Source organism: Aythya marila, assembly GCF_965140915.1.
Source record: "Aythya marila genome assembly, chromosome: 14".
Taxonomy (NCBI): Eukaryota; Metazoa; Chordata; class Aves; order Anseriformes; family Anatidae; genus Aythya; species Aythya marila.
Genome location: NC_139055.1, coordinates 4,847,886 through 4,870,390, shown reverse-complemented (window position 1 = coordinate 4,870,390; position 22,505 = coordinate 4,847,886). Strand labels below are relative to the sequence as shown.

General features: G+C 39.3%; 1 protein-coding gene across 1 annotated transcript in view; it reads left to right on the top strand.

Moving 5' to 3' along the window:
- SLIT3 (slit guidance ligand 3) overlaps positions 1-22,505 on the top strand; it is a 522,803-nt gene that overhangs the window by 404,437 nt on the left and 95,861 nt on the right. The window contains exons 18-21 of the mRNA XM_082771405.1: positions 1,529-1,672; positions 4,750-4,893; positions 10,140-10,303; positions 12,545-12,677. Of these exons, the coding sequence (XP_082627531.1) occupies positions 1,529-1,672; positions 4,750-4,893; positions 10,140-10,303; positions 12,545-12,677 (585 nt within the window). The remainder of the gene's footprint in view (positions 1-1,528; positions 1,673-4,749; positions 4,894-10,139; positions 10,304-12,544; positions 12,678-22,505) is intronic.

Sequence of the window (22,505 nt, the reverse complement as noted above, 5' to 3'; positions counted from 1 at the left end):
ACTTTTATATCATTTTTGGCTGATTGCTGCCATACTGCTATTCTTTCTGATCACAGAGAGCACAAGAGGTGATGGACCACATGCTGTAGGACCCAATGTCTGACAGTTGTTCAGCAGACATAAACCAGCATACTCATATCCCACATGAAGCATATCTCCAAGACTCAACATTTTTTTTATTAAGTGATGACTGCTGCAAAGAGCAAGACCCACATTATTTGTGTCTGAGGCCAGGCTGTCCTGTTGCCATGTCTTCCGTCAGCTTTTATCCCAACAAGATTGCCTGTTCTTATGAGCAGTGTAGCCCAGGTGCTAATCTGATACTTTGTCATTTGTTTTATATCACCTGGAATTGGGTTTTGAAACTATTACTCATGCTGTGTGTGTAGTGGGATCATTTCTGGAATGAGATGCTATTCAGTATGAGTAATAGTGTTGGAATTTGGCATCTTCTTGGGAACAAGAGAGTATCTTTTACTTTCTCTTTTTTATTGTAGACATTAAAACAATAAATAGTTTTTCCTGTCAAAGGCCTACACAAATAGGATTACATACTGTAATCTCTACAGGGCTTCATGAGGACATGCTTGAAGGACTGATGCCCAAGGTCTTACAGTGCTTAAGGCCTTTTATATAAGTGTTTTAAATAATTAAAAACCATTTATTTTTATGCATCTCTAAGGTCATTTTATCATTCAGAAGTTTTCTATTCACTGGGTTTTTCACAAATATGAAATATTCAGAAGATCCACTTTGCATTTCATCAGAACTTCATTTAACTTTCTAGATTGAAGTTCTCCAAAGTTGATCTATAAGCAAACATCTTGAGACTGTATAGGCAGAGTAAATATTTGGAAAATAATGTTGTATATTGCAGTAGATGTGAACTGAGAATTAAGTAATAGGCATTTCATTTTGAATGATGGTGTTAAATTTAAATGCCTGGGAGTTCATGATTGTACATATAAAAATTTTTTATCAGATACATGCAGTCACACAGTTATTTATCTTACAGAAGCATTGGGTTTAAAAAGAGTAAAGGTCCTGGTACACTAAATGAATGGGCTCCATATTTCAATATGTGGTGGTAGCTGTTTTAATGGTAGCTGATTTAATTGCAGAGCACCCAATCTCAGCAGTCTCCAAAAGTTCAAGAACATAAATCAGATGTTAGAAAACCATTTACAAGGGTCAGAGACCCTTATAAGCAACAATGAGATGAGGTATGAGAGCTGGTAAATCTGTGGATTTAAATACTCTTGATTATCTGTTCTGTGTTGGTTTTTTGTTTGGTTGTTTTTTGTTTGGTTGTTTGTCTGTTTTTTTGCGAGCAGAGTAAGAAGGTTAGGTGTACTTCTGAACTTCTGTATTCTCTCCTTGCTGACTGAGTGTTTTCCTAGATAACCACTGAGATGCATATAACCTACCTCCCTTCTGTCCTTCCTTCCATCATCCTTCCAGTGTGATGATGTATGTTTTGAACAAAACACGAATGCTTTTCTTATTGTTTCTGGTTGTCTTCTTCCAGAAATCTGAGCAACAATAAGATCAAGGAGATTCGAGAAGGCACATTTGATGGAGCTTCAGGAGTGCAGGAACTGATTCTGACAGAGAATCAACTGGAATCAGTACATGGACGAATGTTTAGAGGCCTTACAGGGCTGAAGACATTGTAAGTGCAATGATCTGTCTTTCTCTATTCCTCTGTAACTGGAGTGGTCATGCTCAAGTTCAGCAGCACTTGTTAAAATCTGTTACTAGACAGCAAACTCTAAAGCAATGCCTTGTTTCAATGTTATGAAACCTTCGGTAAATTTCTGGTCTTGGGTAGGATGTGAGATTTGTCTTCTACTTCTGTAGAAGAAGACTGATTTTCAAAAGTTTCAGGAGCAACTTGATGGTGAAACTGTCATCAGTCGTATTTGGTCATTTTTGGGCATACTTCTATTATTTCCATGGAAACAAGGTGTTTAGAAACATACTTGCTATCTATTAGTCCATCCTCACACCCCTGTCCTCTACCTAAATTGGAATCGTTGGTCTGCTCAAACCAAACCTCAGAGGAGGAAAGAAACATAAAAGATTTTAATATCGTACAAATCATATGAAATCACTAGCTAGCAAAAGAAGGCTCAAGTTATTGTTACCACCAAATACAGATGTAGCTAAGCAACTTTTAGGCAGGCATAATCGTAATGTTATAGTCCTGCTGGTAGAAGGTAGCTGGCCATTCACTCTGTACCAGATGAATCAGCCCATGAGCACATGCATGACTTTGGGCTAGCTACAGTCTTGATTGCCATAGAAATTACCTGCGGATATAGTATTAATGTGGTTGTGGTTGGGGAGAGCATGTATAAGACAGCGAACATAAACGCATAAGAAATTGTTTTGGTATTACTTAGTTGCTCTTAGAACAACTTTGTAATTTACTTCTTAGAACTAACACTGGTACATAAACTCACAGCAAGTAGCACTAATTTATTTTCAAGCTAAAAAATGTATTGAAAGAAGGATCACAGAGAGGATTTCAAGATGGCATCTAATCTATTCCTTTTCCCCATCCTGAAAAACAGTCAGGTTTCTGATGACAGCAGAGACTCAAGCCAGATGATGTGTATGATGTGTACGTGAAGAATTTCCACTTTTACAGTCTCCCTGCTGTAGAAAGAAAGCACTTGACTAGGTGGCTGCTGTCACTAAATAGACTACAGGAATCAATATGGAATTTAAAATCTGCAATTTATTCATTAGAAGCAAATGCTTCTTATGTTGCACAAAATCATCACACAATCCTTTCAGCCCTTACTCAAATACAAAAAGAAAAAAAAAAATTCCAGGCTTCACTTGGAGGCCTTTGCCCTGTAATGACAAATAGGGAACTTTTCTCTTGCTATTCCTTAGCATTATTTTTCTGTGGTTACAGCCATCTGTTCTTTAATGTATGCATTTTACTAAGGGAATTTAAAATACTGTCCATAGATACTAAATTAATTTTCATAATGTAAAGCAGCCTGTGGCAGTGCTCCTAAGCAGTATTCAGCATTTTTTTAATAAAAAGATACTTAACATTCAAGCTATCCTGCTGACCTGACCTAAATTTCTCCCTAGCTGATAAAGCAGTCTAAATATACACAGCATGAAATGATGTTCTGTAAGTATAAGTTTCCCTTCAGGAAGGGCACACAGTGCATAGTATGCTGTGGTATAAAACCAAAGGTTTTGGCTTGAAGGACATATGCAATAATTGACTTTGAGCACTGAAATTGTGGCCTTTTATAAAGAGGTCACGCTGGACAGTCATTCTTAAAAGACTTTGTTTTCTAAAAGGCAGTAAATCACTGTGGAATTGATGTATTGACATCCCAGTTCAGTCATCCCACCTTGCAGAACGACTGCCCGATACGTACAGAATTGAGAAAATGCTTCTGTATATGAATTTTCAAGAGTGACCTGAGCTGCATTATTTCTTTTATTTACTCTTACCTTTTAGAGGTCATGGTTTTGACCTGGCTTTCAAGCAGCTTTGTACTCAACATGTAAGGCATGTGCCTCTCTGCCTCCTGACTCTTTTCTGACATAGTTTCACCCTAGTTGCAACACCAAAACCATTGCAACTGTAGTGGCTGTGGTGGTAACTCTGTGTAGAGACCAGTAATGCTAAAGCAGCATAATGTCCAGGTCTTAAATGCTGAGCGTTTGTGATTGCACAGTTAATCTCTCTTTGTTTTTTTTTAAAGTATGTAAATGCCCAACTGTTGGATACAAATAGATTTAAATCCAGACTTCTAAGGGAGTCTGAATTGTCCTTGTTCACTGCATGAATTTGATACCAAAGAATGAACGCTCCTTAATTGAGAGGATCAATTTACTGGAACAGCAGCATGAGCTGCTTATATTGTCTGGATTTCTGGTAGTATGCTTTAATTATGGAACAATTTTTCACCTAAGTAGAAATATTACAACTGTGTGGTTATGTTTACAGATCCAGATGTTGATTGGCATGAAGTGTAACATACTCATAAGCCTCTTTTTGCTGTGCAGAGATACAAAACACTGCAGTCTTTCAAATTAATTAGGTTGTATCATCGAGTTCATTGTTACCATAACAACTCAGAGAGATGTATCTTCCAAAACACAGCATTGATTCATCTAGTACAAACACTGAGCAAAGAACAATTTATAGATTGGTTACTGCTTTCTGTCTTGTCAATTAATTATTATAATGAGATTTGAGAGCTTGCTTTAGGTCTGGAAATCTTTCCTAAGCTACTCTTTGATTTCTGCTAAGGGCACTGTTTCCTTCTGTATTTCTGCAATGTGGATTACAAAAAACATCCATGATAGAAGCAGAAATAATGCAGTTAGTATTATTGTCACATAACCTCTGACAGTCTTTCTCAGTTGGTCTCTGAAATACGTATTGACTTGCTCTCAGATACTTACTAAATGGAGAGACTTGAGTGTTTATTTCAAGTTTGCCACTAGTTGTAATTTAGATTGCATACTAATTTCAGATATGGAGTTCCCATCAGCCTCTAATGCTGTGTGGAAGAAACGCATTTTAAATTCACAAGACAATGTTCATATGAGTTTAGCCCTCTTTTAGCTGTGTTGTACTTCAGCAATCAATAAAAATAGAGCACAGTACTTGCGAAAACATCTGTTGATGCCCTAGAAACAGGGCCTCCTGACCTGAAATTATATTCCCTCCCAGTATTTCCTAATTTCTTGTTTTAATCTTCACAGGATGCTGAGGAGCAACTCTATCAGCTGTATAAACAATGACACCTTTGCTGGACTGAGCTCAGTGAGACTTCTTTCTCTGTATGATAATCATATCAGCACCATCACACCTGGAGCCTTCAGCACATTAGTCTCTTTGTCTACAATGTAAGTTATCTTCTTACAATAAGAACATATTGTGATTCCATGCTTTCTTTTTGAGGAGACAGTGTTTGAGTTTCAAAATCAAAATGCTTACTTATTCATATTTGGAAAACCTCATTTAGAGAAAGAAAACCCTATCCTACTGAAGTCACAGGTTGTCTTTGAAAGATTCAGGGTATGATTCAGAAAAACATTTGAACTGCTTCAGCTAGAGTAGCTGAAAAAGCTCAGATGTTGCCAGCCTCAGGCAGGATGACTGCATGTTTTGCTATGTTATAGCCTAGTGCAGTACACAGAAGGGGTTCAAGGAAAACAACCTCTACAGATTCAGAATTGCATTAATTTCACTACAGTCTAGTTTTGTAAGGACAGCATTCTTGGATTTCAGTTAAATTAGTTAGATATCAGAAAAAATCTAATAGCTAATGCTTAGATTTTCAGATGAACTTAAGAGGGCAAAACATTCCAGTCCTACTGAACAGGAATTTAAAAATTCCAGTCTAAGCTTTTCTGGTAATTCTCTTATATTCCTGTGTACTTCTTTGAAGTAGTTCCTTTCCTTTTCAAGTATTTTTACATACCTTTTGTGAGGTGTCCATTTTAATAAAAGACAGACTGATAAATATGGAGAGAAAGTCCGCTCTTTGTTTCCAGCTGTGAATATGGACCCTGATGTTGCTGTTAGTGTAAGTTGTCTGATTAATTCCCTTCACACTGCCCTGAAAATACACTTTAATTGTCCAGCCAAAACAAACTATTGTAGCTATTGCATTTCAGGTTTTGAACCTGGACTTTTCTTCCATTACTTTCTGTAACCCCCAAAGCCCCATGAAACTGATGGACAAGAAACAAACACAACCAGATTATTTCTGTTGATCATTTTCAAGTCACAGGTCAAATCAAGTGGTACTTGCTGAAATCTTGTTCTCACTATGCTGCAAGCAGTGCCTACTTGCTTGTTGCACAATTGCTTCTGTACTTCCGTCTGCGACTAGGTGTGACTCTCTGAATCATTCTATAAAGTCCCTGCCCTGTTTGAATGGAAACATTTTTGTCATATTTTGTTAGAAGATGCCCAATTTTCTTCTTTTTTTTTTCAGCTGCAGATAAAGAATATTATAATTTAGAGGATCAGCAGTTAAAGCTGCTGCTAGTAAGACTGCACTGCTTTGGCACGGACTTAAAACCACATGCTCTCATGGCAGGTTCCTACCTGTTTCTTGAAGAAAAATTATGTTCTTTGACACATTTTCACTTCGTGTTTGATCCACAGACAGTTAAGGCAAGAGGAGGTTTGCTTTTGACTTCTTTAGACATTGTGGCCTAGACAAGCCATAGTGATATTTCACATATAAATGCAAAATGCAAATGTGTTAATTTCCTAGCAGCACTCCATTGTAGGTTGTTATATGAAACGACAACACAGCTGAAGATCCACGCTATGCTTGCTTTTCCCTTTCAACCCACACTTTGTAAGTTAATCAGGGTTTGCAATGACTCACTTTTGCATCTATTACTGTGAGCCAGAAATTAATACAAAATTTAACATTTCTTTCCTTTTTTGTCTTGCCATATTTACAGCACTTAAAAAAAAAAATAAATGCTCCTTTTGTTATTGGTCATTGAGTCAGCCTCACTGGTATTATCAAAACATGGACAGCTCTGAAAATAGTGCACTAATGGTTTTCAATAGATGAAGAACATTTATTTTATAAGTTATTGGTGAAAAAATATCAGTTTTTATTATGTGTTAGTAGTCAAAATAAGTATTTAGCATGCTAATTTGAAAAGTACTTTTACTTTTGCACACATGGTGTTCAATGATGTCTGTCAGTCCTCACACAGTCAGCTGGGCAGATTTGTAAGAAGAGCTGGTTTTCCATAAATTAAACATGCAGCTATTCTCATATAAACTTACCCTGAATTCCAGGATGTATTTTCAGCCTAATTTCAACAATATCCAGATGCGTTTCAGCATGTTTTTCTAACAGGTCACTAGAATTCATTTAAATAGTTAATATTCCATAGCTACTTTGCAATTTTTAACAGAGATGTTTCTAATAGGATAGGAATATTTCATCCCTCAAGACTTCTATTCACCCTTGATTTTAAAAATATGTCTATGTCCTTGAGGAAGCACTTATGAATTTAATGTTAGTAAGACATCTTTGCTAAAAGCTTGATTGCTTTGTTTCTGTTTGAGTAGTTAAATCACTATCTTACATGTAGGAATTCTGATTACTAATTATGAATTTTTAAAACAATCTGCCTGTCCAATATTTCTGTTTGTGATTTGAGAGCTCCACTTGAACAGCCGGTTTCCAAGATAAAGCTTCTGAAAATTATTGTCTGTTCTATATTTTCAAGTGTTTTTTGTAGAGGATCTCTTGTCCCACATGGCACTCTAGAGACCCTCTATCTTAAATTTTTTCCAAAAGCTGCATCACAGCATTGCCATGGAAAGAGTATATATGTGGGCATGTCACCTTCATATGAAGTTAAAATAGAAAGTCGATTCTCTTCAGCTGGACCAAGAATTAAATTTACATGCCACTGAAGTGGTAGGAGGACATGTGTAAATTGTGACAAGATGAATTTTTCTTTTCTTTTTTCTTTTTTTTTTTTTTTTTTCCCCAGAGTTATTTAAGTTTCAGAACAACAGATTTATTTCTCTATCGTATTTATATGTAACAACTTCTCGATTAGTTCTTAGGGAAAGTATAAACCAAATGTAATCCAAGGGTTTAATATTTTTTATTGATATGTTACCCTTTGTCAGCTAATGAGGAGTAGCACATTAAGTTAAAGCAACCTCTGTAGAATGGTCATACTTATTAATTTTGATGGGAGCATCCTGCAGATTGACCATATGAATGTTTCTGAAAGTTTTTCCTTATGTTCAGAGTTGCTGGTTCTCCAGAAACCTGATTATATACACCTGCTGTTTGTTTCTAACAGTGGATTACTTCCTTGTAAGGATTTGTTTCATGGAAGTTGTTCTGCGAATATGATCTCACTCCCTTCCACCAGTGGAACAAATGACCTTTGGAACATTGGTTCACTAAGCTTTGGAGATTTAAATGCTTGGTTTAAACACTCTATTCATGCCAAAGTATGTCAGTATGGAAAATATACAAGGCATCCTGCATGTGCTCCCATTATGGATTAAAGAAAATGGAAAGCAATTCAGAAATGAAGTAACCGAAAGCAGAGTAATACTTTCAGCACTTTTCTGCTTCTTTCTGACTGAAAGCTCCTATGTAACTTGTTCACTTACTCACCTTTATACAGCAACTTAGTCGTGCCACTGAAACCTAGTCAGCATAAAGTAGGTTGATTATTTTTTATTATGGAACATTACACTGAGTTTACTACTCCTCCCCATTTCTCCCTTTACACCAATACAATAGGCTCAACAAGATCCACGTGTAATTACACACCCAGAGGTCCTGGCTAGTGCAGTGATTAAAGTGTGCATTGACTGAAGTAAGCCTTTTTACTACATGCTGTAAATCATATTGTGGTTATGTAGTATTGACCTAGAACCTATATAATTTAGAAATTCTTTTGGGTTTGTTTTCTTGCTGCCACACCTTAACTGTGCCAGATGTTTTCATCTTCAGCACTGTTGTGTTCTGAAGGAACTGCTTGGCTGAAAACTTTGTGATACTGACTACGTGGTTAGGTTTGTAAAAGTATGTTGCAAGTGAAGATTTCCAAGGTCTTCAGCTACTACACCTGTATTTGAAGCATGTGCTTCTTTAGGAAACTTTTTCATTTTTAAGATACCTTGTGCTTTAGAGGATTTCATTAACTTTTTTTTTTTTTTTTTCTCTACTACCATAATAATAATCCTTGGACATATTTACATATGATGTGGGAATTCCATCAGTGTTCATTTGGATACTTCGTTTTCCATATGTGGAGCTCTGACAGTTCATTTTCTTCAATGGAGCAACCCTAGAGGCTATTATTCTTTCTGTATTTGTACAAAAGATAGTCAACTTTTTTTTTTTTTTTTCACCAGAAATACCAGCCTCTTGTTTTCATTTGAAATTTATTCATAAAACTCTTACACACAAATAATGTATAGGAGTTTCAGTACAGGACTCCAGTAAAAAAGATTTTTCCAAGATTTTCAGCTCTAATTCAAGCTAGGTTAGAAAGATTGTTGCTTAAAACAAACATCACCTTATAGTCCTCTCATTTAAAGAATCACAAGCTAATAAGGAATACAAATGGGTAATAGCTTTATTTTATATAGATATCTATGTTACAGGTGTTCAACAGAGACTGCTGTAGCGTTTATGTTTTCGTGCCTTGACAAGAGAATGGATAAAGCTTTCTTTTTTTTTTTTTAAATGTTGCTAACACAAGCTACACTAAGAATCCTTTTCTCTTAGAAGGCTGTAAAGTGGTTGCTTTGGGTATCACGCACTACAGTGCTGCAGCTAGGCTGCAGCAGTATTTTAAGTGTATTCTGGGAGCTGTACCAAGATTTGATGCAGACCTCACAAAGTTCACAAGGCAGTAAAGCACATGCTTTTAACTACAGATAATACTGACCTTAGAAAGAAAGCTTGATAAGGAGTGGCTCAAGCTCACAGTGCTGCATAGTTTATGTATGTGTGTATACATGTATGTACATGCAGAATACTGTGCTTGTTGTTTCTGTATTTCTGTAGGCAGCCCAAATCCAGGTTGCCAGAAGCTCCCACCTGGCACTGATTTGTAACACAGGCAGGTGGAAAGATGAGTGTGTTGTGGCCAGGATCAATGTGCTAAGCTAGCGTGGGTGTACACGTGCAAAGTAGTACACGTAGGTCTTTGTTAATGGCTAGCCATGCTAAGCTTTTCCATGTTATTGCCTGAAGTAATCAGACTGAAGATCACCCATATGTGTGTCAGTGTGTGATGTGAGTTTAGACCTGGGTGTCAGCTGTCACTTGGGGTGAAATACACTGAAAATAAAGCCCTATTGGCAATGCAAGTGTGTCTTAATAATAGCTATAGCGGTAAGTACTTCAGTTCATATACATACATATGTGTACATAAATGTATTTTATAATTACAACCCTAGACTTACTATAAAACCTGCGTAGAACATGCCCGATGTGTAGAACAGAACAGGATCTCAAAGAAACAGATGGCAGGAAAGAGCTTCAACTTGGAATCTGTCTTCTTTCTGCAGTTATTTAAGTATTTCTGTATGTTCTTATTTGATGCAATTATGTCTTGTTCCATTTCAGTAATTTGCTGGCTAACTCCTTTAATTGTAACTGCCATTTGGCCTGGCTGGGAAAATGGTTAAGAAAGAAGAGAATCGTCAGTGGAAATCCCCGATGCTTGAAGCCCTTTTTCTTAAAGGATATTCCAATTCAAGATGTGGATGCCCAGGATTTCACCTGTGATGGTAAGAAAATCCAGTTCAATTTGTCATTTATGTTGACATCTGTATGAGAGCCTCCCTGCCTATCGAGCAATGATTCATGGTGAACATTTCAGTTTAGAGATAAGGAAGACAGCCATTTAGAGCTGAAGATTATTGTTCCCTATCAGGAATTTATTGTTGTTCTCATTTTCCACTTTCTAAAATTCTACCATCTGCACCTAAATATAAGAATAAATTTATGAAAGACAGATGCTCTGCTTTGTATAATACTAGTATAATCCTGGCTCTTCCTCCCAATTCCTTATTCATGCAGCTAGTTAAAACTCATTGAAACGTGTGGGAATGGTCTTTGCTTGGAAGGTCTCATATTTGGGAACTGTTCCGTTTTGCCTATAAAGGAGATGAATATAGGGAAATAAAAAAATTAAAAATAATTAGAAAATAATTAGATGCTACTGGAAATGACTCAGTGATGCTTAATGCTTTGCCGGGACAACATAGGTTATAAATAATTAATTAAATAAAAATCCTTAAATTTAATTATTTTTTCAGATAGTCTCTGTCTTCTGATCAAGCAGATTTTAGAAAAAATAGAGAGGAGAAAAACTGATTGATGAATGCACTGCTAACTTGACTTGGAGGCTGTGGTTGCCTGTCAAGCCCAGATATGCTGGAGCTGCAGGTAGTCATACCTCTAAAGAAGGTATGACTAAAGAAGTCATAAGAAGTTTCCTGTTTGGAGAAGAAATGAACTCTGTCCTAGTCAAGCTATGTGGCAGCAAGGCAACATGTTTTGGGCTCTGAGGTCAAGGGAACTGAGTGTAGTCTTTAAAGAATAATTGGCTTTTAGTTTGAAAATAAAAAATCTTGGTAAAGAAAATGACATTCCATACTTCAGAGCTTTCTCTATGATAGATTCAGTTAGACAGCCATGGTGAATGACAAGTATGTGGTGGCAGGATATAAAAAACAGAACATTGGGAAAAACTGAATATGCTGCAGAAACATAATTTTTCTGCAGGTTTGTGAAAGGTTTTGAATTTTGCTTCTAACTGTAAAACATGTTAGAAAAAATATTTCCTGTTTTGTTTTGGTTTTTTGGTTGTTTGTTTTTTTTTTTTTTTTTTTTTTTTTTGTAGGCCAGTCAGGTTTCTTCATCCCTTTGACTACAAATAATTCCCTACCCATATATTTATGAGTAATTTTGTTATCTTGTAGCAGGTATTTCAGTTTTATTCTTTAATCTCAATGCTCATGCTACATCCAACACAGAAGGAAAAATCAGATCAGTCTCAAATAGTCCTTGCATCTTTTTTTTCTTTTTTTTTTTTTTAAGAAGGCACATAATGATGGCTGGCTGCGTTCTCTTGGATTGCAGCCCTGTGTGTCAGTGCTGGTCCACTCAGGCTGCTTGTACTCACAAACAGTTGCATGGTTCCTCTAGCTGTCATCTAGAGAATGTGCCACTAATTGTTTCTTTTCATATACATTGTGATACTGTACTGTGCATTTGCCTTATGTTTTGCAAAGCCTGTTGGTTTTGGGGAAAATCCATGCCTTAATGTTCTTAACTTCAAAGAGTTAGTTTGTTCCACAGAAACTCTATTGTTCTTCAATTATGAGATTTAATCTGCTGTTTATGGAACTTTAAATCCATTTTTAGAAAAAGTAGATATTTTAATGTGTGCACAGATGGATTGCCAGCAGTTGGAAGTATGCTGCTCAGTTTGTTGTTTGCCTTGTTATCCTTGTCAAAAACAATGAGCTTTTTTAATTCAAATGATAAATGAAATGCCAGGCTGACATTAAAAAAATACAAAATTAACATCTAAAAGTTGAATTTAAAAGCAAACAAACAAACAAACAAAAATCTCATAAAGCAGATTGTACATAGTGAATCTTAGAATGGTTTGGATTGGAAAGGTCCTTAAAGCTCATCTAATTCCATCCCTCTGCTGTGGGCATGGACACCTCCCACCACACCAGGTTGCCCAAAGCCCCATCCAGCCTGGCCATGCACACTGCCAGGCATCAACAGCTTCTCTGGGCAACCCATTCCAGTGTTCCACCACCCTCATAGTAAAGAATTTCCTCCTAACAGTTGCTCCAAAAGCTTTGAGAACTACTTTAAAATTCTGTGATGGTTACCCAGGATTCAGGGATGTCCCTCCTTGGTCCTTGTAAGAAGTTGCCTTCAAAGTGCGTCAGTCTGGGCTAAAAGCTGATTTCCCTTCTGAATACTCAATTTCTCCTCCTCTGCAGGTAACGATGAAAGCAGCTGCTTGCTTTCTCCTCCTTGTCCTTCCCAGTGTACCTGTGTGGACTCGGTGGTACGTTGCAGCAACAAAGGTCTGCGGATAATGCCCAAAGGAATTCCCAAAGATGTGACTGAGCTGTAAGTTACATTTTACATAGCTTCTTTCATGAAAAGTTCATGACATTACATTGTGGGGAAGCTTTGTGAGTCTGTTGGGGTTTTGCCTTTGACTTCAGTGACTGACTGGTATTTTGTGCTTTGGTGCTTTCTGTATGTTTTGACCGTTGTTATTTTTAAACTTATTTGTCCCTTGACTGAATGTGTTGCAGTGCAGTGGGAACAGAGTTTATCTATCCTTGCACCCATTACTTCTTTGTGGGGAACAAATGCATATATTGGTATCAAACGATCCTGTAGAGCTTCTGAACAGCCTGAGCTCATAATAGGCAGTTTGTAAGGATGTTGAAAATACATTCCTGACTTAGACAGCTGTGAGCTAATTTTCCTCTAAAGAGATTGAGAAGAGGAAAAAAAAAAAATGCCAGTAGTGGAAACAAACAATCAATTTTCTCCAGGCTTCATGGAATGTCTAAAATAACAGATAATTAGATTAAATAGTAAAGTAAATTCATCCTAGTTGATAACTGCCTTCCTAGTCTTCTTTTCATCTACCTCTTTTTTATGAATTTATAGTGGATTTTGGTTCTTTGCTTGGAAAGAAAATACACTGCTTGGTGGAACTGCTTGGCTTAAACAATTGGCAATAGAAATACAGAGCTTTTCCTCGTTAGATCCTTATTCAAATCTATACCAGGTGAATTTTTCCTGAAACTTATTACAATTTCTGTATGAAAGTAGTTGGTTGAGTTAGTTGGTGTGTTCAGTGAATTTTCTAATGAATGAAAATCTGCTTCTGCTTTACCCTATTTAGTAATGAGGCAACTGATGAACGAGATGCACATCCTTTTACTCCCTTTGAAGTGGAAGGGAGTTTGTGTTGTTTTATACAAAGCTTAAATGAGGAATGGACTGAGAGGGTATGTGAGAACACAAATTAACATGGATATTTTGCATTAATGAATACATCTGTATGGACACTGGGCATATTTAATAGCGGTTTGAAGCAAAAGTCGAGTCCAAGCCTTTGTATTACTTTATATATTGCCATCAGTAATGAAGAGTCTGTAAGGTGGTTTCTGCTCTGTTCTTGTTCAGGTCCCATTGAATTCAAATATTCAAATATGACTTGCCAACAGTAAGATATCACAGATGTTACTCCTATTTCCACTGCCACACTGAGGAATTTTTATCTTTAGATTTTGCATATCGAGTTTTACTGATACTCTCCGATACACTGACGACATAGCTTTCACAAAAAGAGTGAAATTAATCTCACATTTTTGAAAACTGCTACATTTCTTAAGCTATTTCTTGGCAAATGAGGCAGTAGCCTGGAACTGAGCAGTTTGAGTTCATAGGAGTTTACGTGACTGTCTTCTTCAGTAGGAGCCTCTTGGCTGTGCAAGCTTCTAGTTCAGTTTTCTGCGTTCAGTCCAGAAACGTGTCAGGAGAATACTGTCAGCCATGGACTGGCTGGCTCTGAATTTTTCATGTTCTGCAAATATAACCTTGAATCTGTCCCAACTGTCTCAAAACTCAGTCCTGATCTCACTTTCCTCTCAAGCAATATAGACTAGCTCCTTATATGTATCTTTACAAAACGATGAGCTGCAGGTACTGAAAGAAAAAAAAAAAAAAAAAAGTGTTTCTGAAAACAGTGAAAAGAAGGAAATTAAAAAGAAGAAGAAGAAAAAAAAAAAAAAAAAGTCTTACTTGTCTTTCTTCTGCTTACAAACTGAGATAAACATTGCCCATGATTTAGAAGACACTGTACCATCTACATCTATTGTAAAATGTATTTTTACTGTCCTGTATTTGATAAATCTTACCACTGTTGTGGCAAACAGCATCTCCTGTGGGAGCCCACCTTTTGCCTCATTTTGAGGACCAGTAAAATTTGACAGACATGGCCCAGTAACTTTCTGCACACAGGGTGAAAGAGATTATTCCTCTTCAGTGTATTTATACTCCTCACCCCAAAATGCCCTCCTTTCCCTAGGGCAGTCCCAGATCCCATGAACTCTGTCCTAAGGCTGGAGTATTTTGTCAAAGCTGCTTAGTCTCTGTGGTAGCAGCAGATGTCTTTCAGCTCTTGGAACTGGAAAGCATGTAAATTACCTGCTGCAGAAGACATCACAGCTTTTATATGGCTAGACAGAGCCCCAGCAGTCTCCAGGGCAGGGATCCTTCACCTTTCTCACCAGTATAGCAGCCAAAGGTGCTCAGGGAAAATCCTTAGTTTGTGTTCCTGCAACCCATGCAGCTCTTCTCCCTGTCCCCACCCTCACCTCCATGTCAGTAACCCCCAGGTGGTGCATGGGGGTCTCCTTGCCACCCCCACAACAGGCACTTGCAAAAAGCCACAGTCACTGAGGGCAGAGGTTGTGCCATGGGAGGGACCAAGGGCATAAAGAGCCTGCAGCCCCCTCCCCGTGGGAGGCCCAAAAGGTGCTGTGATGCAGGGGGGCGTTTTAGTGGGATTTTTATGAATGCGCCAGTCTGCATTTATAAACTTCCATTATTGATGCATTCATTTACAAGGCACATTAGCTACAAAGCTTTTTATTAAACTGCAGTGTGTTTTTATATAATATGGTTTGAGAAAAAGCACTGCCATGTATCTGGGTAAACCAGTCTGTTAGGGCTGCATATAGTTTTCTCAGATATTCTTTTAAATTCTTTTAGAGGTATTAAAATAGCCTTGAAATGGGAATTCTTTCATTGTAGCAGGTATTAAATATCAATGGCAAAGTTGAGAGCCTCTGGGTAAGGATCAAGGGACGAACGAATAAAGGGGATGTAGTTGTGGGAGTCTATTACAGACCGCCTGGCCAGGATGATAGCACCGATAAATTATTCTTTACAGAACTAAGAGAGGCCTCGAGATTAACTCCCCTTGTCCTTATGGGGGACTTCAACTTGCCGGACGTTAACTGGGAGTGCCACATGGCTGACACGAGCAAGTCCAGGAGGTTCATGAAGCACCTAGATGATAACTTCTTGGTGCAGGTGCTAACGGAGCCAACTAGGAAAGGTGCCCTCCTAGACCTGTTGCTAGAAAACAGAGAGGGTCTGGTGGGAGATGTGGTGATTGGTGGCCGCCTCGGTCATAGCGACCATGAAGTGGTTGAGTTCAAAATTTATGGTGACAGAAGGAAAAGTGCCACCAAAACCTCATCCCTAGATATGGGGAAAGCGGACTTCAGGCTGCTCAGGGAACTAGTCAGTAAGGTCCCCTGGGAAACTGCTCTTGAAGGCCTCGATGTCCACCAGTGCTGGTCACTCTTTAAGCGATGCCTCCTAGAAGCACAAGATCAGGCAATTCCTAAATATCGCAAGTCAGGCAGGCGGGGCAGGAGGCCGGCGTGGCTGACCAGGAACATTCTAATGGAGATTAGGCGGAAACAGAGAGTGTTTCGCTACTGGAAGGAGGGCCAGGTGTCATGGAAAGAATACAGGGATGCTGTTCGTGTTTGTAGGGAGAAAGTTCGAGTGGCCAAAGCACAGCTAGAGTTGAAGCTGGCTGTGTCTGTGAGAGAAAATAAAAAGGGTTTTTTTAGATATGTGAATGGAAAAAGGAGAACTAAAGAAAACATAGGGCCGCTCCTTGATAGGGAAGGTCTCCTCACAGACGATGACGTAGGCAAAGCAGAGACGCTTAACGCCTTCTTTGCCTCTGTCTTCAATGCCGATGATGGGCTTCGGGACCCAGGGTGCCCTGAGCTGGAGGACCGGGACGGTGGGGATGACAAACTCCCAACTGACCCTGAACGTGTGCGGGATTTGCTACTCCACCTGGATCCCTACAAGTCCATGGGTCCGGATGGGATTCATCCCCGGGTGCTGAAAGAGCTGGCGGATGTCATCGCGGAACCTCTATCAATTATTTTTCAACGATCCTGGGAATTTGGAGAGGTCCCAGTAGACTGGAAGCTGGCAAATGTTGTGCCGATTTTCAAGAAGGGTCAGAAAGAAGACCCTAGCAATTACAGGCCTGTCAGTCTCACGTCAGTGCCTGGTAAAATCATGGAGAAGTTGGTTCTCGGACTCATTGAGGCGCACCTGGGGGACAAAGCAGTCATTGGTCCCAGCCAGCATGGGTTTGTGAAGGGTAGGTCCTGCCTAACTAACCTGATTTCCTTTTATGATAAGATCACCCGTATGGTGGACCAAGGGAAACCAGCTGATGTGATTTTTTTGGACTTCAGCAAGGCTTTTGACACGGTTTCCCATAGGATCCTACTGGACAAAATGTCCACCATACAGCTAAATAAAAACATCATACGATGGGTGAGCAATTGGCTAATGGGCAGGGCCCAAAGGGTTATGGTAAATGGAGCTGCGTCAGGCTGGTGGGCGGTCACCAGTGGGGTCCCTCAAGGCTCCATTTTAGGGCCGGTACTTTTCAATATTTTTATAAACGATCTGGATGTAGGAATAGAGGGTATTTTGAGCAAGTTTGCTGATGACACCAAACTTGGAGGAGTTGTGGACTCAAATGAGGGAGTAAAGGCCTTACAGAGGGATCTGGACAGGTTGGAGAGCTGGGCGATCACCAACCGCATGAAGTTCAATAAGAGCAAGTGCCGGGTCCTGCACCTGGGACGGGGAAACCCTGGCTGCATGTACAGACTGGGCGATGAGACGCTGGAGAGCAGCCTAGAAGAGAGGGATCTGGGGGTCGTGGTAGACAGCAAGTTGAATATGAGCCAGCAGTGTGCTCTGGCAGCCAGGAGGGCCAATCGTGTCCTGGGGTGCATCAAGCATGGCATCGCTAGTAGGTCAAGGGAGGTGATTGTCCCACTCTACTCTGCGCTGGTGCGGCCTCACCTCGAGTACTGTGTGCAGTTCTGGGCACCACAGTATAAAAAGGACATGAAACTGTTGGAAAGTGTCCAGAGGAGGGCTACGAAGATGGTGAAAGGCCTTGAGGAGAAGACGTACGAGGAACGGCTGAGGTCACTGGGCCTGTTCAGCCTGGAGAAGAGGAGGCTGAGGGGAGACCTCATCGCAGTCTACAACTTCCTCGTAAGGGGTTGTCAAGAGGCAGGAGACCTTTTCTCCATTAACACTAGTGACAGGACCCGCGGGAACGGGGTTAAGCTGAGGCAGGGGAAATTTAGGCTGGACGTCAGGAGGGGGTTCTTCACAGAGAGGGTGGTTGCACACTGGAACAGGCTCCCCAGGGAAGTGGTCACTGCACCGAGCCTGTCTGAATTTAAGAAGAGATTGGACTGTGAACTTAGGCACATGGTCTGAACTTTTGGGTAGACCTGTGCGGTGTCGAGAGTTGGACTTGATGATCCTTAAGGGTCCCTTCCAACTCAGGATATTCTATGATTCTATGATTCTATGATAATGTGAAAAATTGACCACCTTACACAGGTAGGGATAAGGTTCACCTTTGTTGGGTCAAATTTCACTGTGCCTAAGCTCAGCCAAAAGATCACCAGCTATGTTTTATTATATGGTGTACCAGAGACTTAGGCTCGCTCCTTCCAACTTTCTTTCTGAGTTTCTGTTCTGGACAACAAATGGGAAATCTGTGACATCCTTAACATTTAAAGCTGGGAAAGACGGGAGACAGACCCGTGTTTGGTTTGCACCACCCCTGGAAGGAAGAATTACCTTGGCAGGGAATGTCTCCACATAGAACAGAGTTGAAAAAATCACTAAGTCTCCTGTTTTCAGAGGGGTGATAATACAAGCGATTTCTGTTTTCCAGCAGTTCTTTCACAGAACCCTGTCATCATGGGCAAGCCTTCTTTCAGCTTCCTGTGAACAGGGAAATACTATGTTGTTTCTTGCAAATTCCTTTGCTGTATATTTATATGCTGCCCACATTTTTACCCCACTGTTTACTTGCTCTGAAGAGAAGCCTTGGTTCTTTGAACACAGTCATTTATCTCGTCCAGAAATTCAGAAGTAAAATGTTGATGCAATGAGCTAGTTTGGAACTTCACCTGACTCTCACTTTGTGTTTTAGGTTTCCTTTTCTTCTTCTTCTTCCTCCATTTTTTCTTTTCTTAATGTATATCTGAACCAAGCTTCCCATGCTCTTTTTCCTTTTATATATTACCTCAGTGTATGAGTGCTAGTATTTTCTTTTTTTTTTTTTTTTCCACAAAACTATAGTCTATTTCTAAAAGTCTTATCTGACAAAATCCAGCTGCTGTTATGGACCTACAGCATATAATAATTTGCACTGAGGGAAAAAGCTGAAGGCAATTATGTGGGCACTGCATGCATAAGCTGTAACATAATGAGCATGGTGTGTTTCAGAATAAATCATAGAACCATGGAATCAAAGAACAGCTTGGGTTGGAAGGATCCTTAGAGATCATCTCAGTCCAACCCCCCTGCCATGGGCAGGGACACCTCCTACCACACCAGCACTGCTGGTTCACGTCGAGCTTTTTGTCCACCAGAACCCCCTCTCTGTAGGGCTGCTCTCAATGAGTCCTTCTCCCAGCCTGTGCTCATGTCTGGGGTTGTCACAACCCAAGTGCAGAGCCTTGCACTTCGACTCACTGAACCTCATTAGATTCTCATGGGCCCCCTTTTCTAGCTTGTCCAGGTACTAATATGCACTAGCCATGTAATCTCTAGACTCAAATGTTGTCATGACACTGACCTATATGATAGCAGTGATGGGGTTGTTAGAAACCAACCATACATCGTTGTTAGTGATTCATTTTCTTTCCATTTTTATTAATGCATATTAATATTTGAATTTGCTTTGGCCATTCCTCTCCTCACAAGCCTTCTTTCTCCTTGTCGTGTTTTTTGCTCTGCATGTTTTGTTCTTTCAGCCTCCAAGCTTGTTCAGTCCTTTTCTATACAGCAGTTTTCACAAGTGGCTGACCTGCTTACCAGCAGAGGAATCCTGTCCAGATGCCTTCCAGCTGTTTATTCCCTGCCCCTGGGGTGCTGCCTGTTCCAGCGAAGGAGAGCTCTCCCCTTTGAGAGAAAGGATAATTCTACAGGATATTCTAGTCACAGATAAAATAAAGAACTTTAATCTGCATTTCAAATATGATAGATAAGAAAAGATAAATAGATCGGATGTGTGATGACTGAGGAGGTTTGAGTACGTATTAGAAAGTTATTTTAGCACTAACTGAGAATAAGGGTAAGTTAAGCTTCAGGGCGTTCACTTTTCTCCCAGTCACGCTTCAGTGTGTCAAGCCAGTAGGTTGTGGTCTGACATATGAGTGCACAAAATCCAGGCTCCAGATCTGCCAGAGCTTTCTTAAGTTCAAGTTCCAAATTTGTACCTGGATCTATGCTTGAATTGTGTATCTTCTCAAGAAACAGTAATTGAAACTCAAAAATTCATGTTTTGTGGATATGGTTCATCTTTCACATCAATGCTCTTCTAGACCTCCTTTTTCAGAAAATGAAACTTGCATCAAAATGTTAGGATATTGAATATCCGCATTAAAAGGTTTTGACTATAACTTAATTTTAAAGCTGCATAAAATTGGCAAGTATCATCTTTTTTTTTAATGTAGCATTCTATATGAAATATTCAAAGAAATTAAAGAAAAGGCTTTGTGCCTTTCCATTTTCTGCGTGAGAACTGATGTTTCTCTCCAGTTTCTTCTCTTAGCACAGATTGCAACTATGAGCTTGTCTTTATGGCTGAATAGACATTTCAGTACAAAGAAGGCTCCAAGTAATTCACATGGTTATATGATGCCTTGGCACCTTGTGCTGGTTGTATCACCTCAAATCCAAGTAGTTTCAGTATAAAAATAGACAAGTTGGAAAAAGAACAGCTGTCATCTTTTATGCATCGTTTTAAAATTTTTATGTGTGATGTCAGTGCATGTGGAAGGTGCTGCTGGATGAGCCCCTGGGTTGCTGCAAGCACTGGGCTCCAAGGGCTGGAGTGGTTGGTGCAGGTGCAGAGCAAGGCTTGGCCATGCCTTGGAGCACCAGCCATCCTGGCCAAGCAGGTATCCATCTCCAAAGCTCCTTCAGGTTTTCAGACGAAGTCTTTTCTGGCACAGGATTGGTGGCATTTTATGAGAACATGAGCACTTTATTTATTTTTTTCCCCTATTTTGACTCTGGAAATTATTTGTTGGCTACAGGTCATTATTCAGACTTCAGGATTCCCAGCAGCATTCACAGGGTAGAAAATAATTTCCAGTCTGATATATTAAACTACAGAGTCATGAGACTGTAGGAAGCAAAGGAGTTTGTTTTGAATACTAGTCAGCATGTCTATATTAAGGCAGCTGACACCCACTCTTGACTCTGACTGTCTGTGTATTAATAACTTGACTCTGAACATTAAAATTAGACATGTATTTTTTCATTCATGCCAGAATTTCTTTGCATGCCAGATGCCATGTACATCATCTCGCTTTGGCTAAGCATTAGAAAGAATTAAAAATACAGTCTTCCCTCCACATTCTTCTGTAGGGTTTTGTTGTGGGATTGTTTTTGTTTGTTTGTTTGTTTTTTGGGGGGGGTGTAACTTCCTCCTTGGTTAGATGTGTATACACAGTTGTAACTGGTTTCTACCCTTACAACCTCAGGAATAATTCTGTTATGCACTGGGTCCAGTTTCCAGCCCTCTTGCAACCCCTGTACATCATCTGCAGCCCAGCAAGGTGCAGAACTGCTGCTGCTGTGTTCTCTCTGTTTTGACGGAGTCCTGGCCCATGGCAGTCAACAGTTCACCTGCAGCAGTTGTGTTCTTCAAATGCAACTCAGATCCTCCTCGTTCTTGGCATGTTCTTATGTCCTAAAGGCTCTGGTTATTTCAAATTCATTGCACATTCAGAATTAATGCCTATTACTTAGAAAATATTGCTGTTCTTTGTATAATGTGGTGAATGGTTTAACAGTGGTCAATTGCTCTTGCGTGCATGAAAAGTATATGATCAGTCATTTTTCATTGTAAAATTGTGTTTGTTCAGAAGTTATACCACTAGAATAAATGCTGCAGCCTTTTTCATGCACATTTATATAGCCAGTAAATTGTTTGCAGTACAAATCCAATTCTATTCAAAGGAGATCTTCTGTAGGAGTTTAACTCTAGGAGCCTGTGTGTCTATGTTAGTCTGAGTAGTGAAGCACTGGATGAAAATGTACTCCCTTGACTTTTGGTTGCACCAAAAGGCAAAACACGGAAGAAGAAGAAAAAAAAAAAAAAAAACTTGGCTAGCTATCATCATTTTGTTCAAATTGGAGGCCATTTCATATTGGGATCAACAAGAGAATATCATGAAAATCTATTTCTGAGGATTTCAACACATTGCAAGAGCTGAGTCTCTTCCTAAATGAAAATCACATATTGCCTCCAAATATATAATACATGACCTGCTTTTGATTTCCTTTGGAAATCCTTTGGATTTTACATGTGGAATAAACATTGGAGCCTTAACCTACCCTCATGCATGACTTTAGGATTTGCAGACTTTGTGGGATGAAAGAGAAGGCACAGACTCTCAGCAGCTTGCTGCATCCATAGCAGACCACAACTGGGGAAATGAGACATGATTTGCCATATTTAAATAGTAACATATGCAGTTGAATTCTGAGGATCTTCTACAATTTATGGTGTGAATTTGCACTATAGCAAGGCACTCAATTTTCAAAATAATTTTCACCAAATTTAGACAAAATGAAGCAAGTGACTGTGAATGTGGCGTAATTAATCCATATCCTGGTTCGTCTATAACCTGTGTCAGCAGAGCAGCCCTCACTCCTTTCAAGGGTTAACTGTTTACTGTATAATGCTATCAGCTGATGCTTGTGATCCTTGTGAATGGAGAGATTAATCTGTTAACGGATTTTCATTAAGGAAGGATTGTGCTTTTGGTTAGAAAT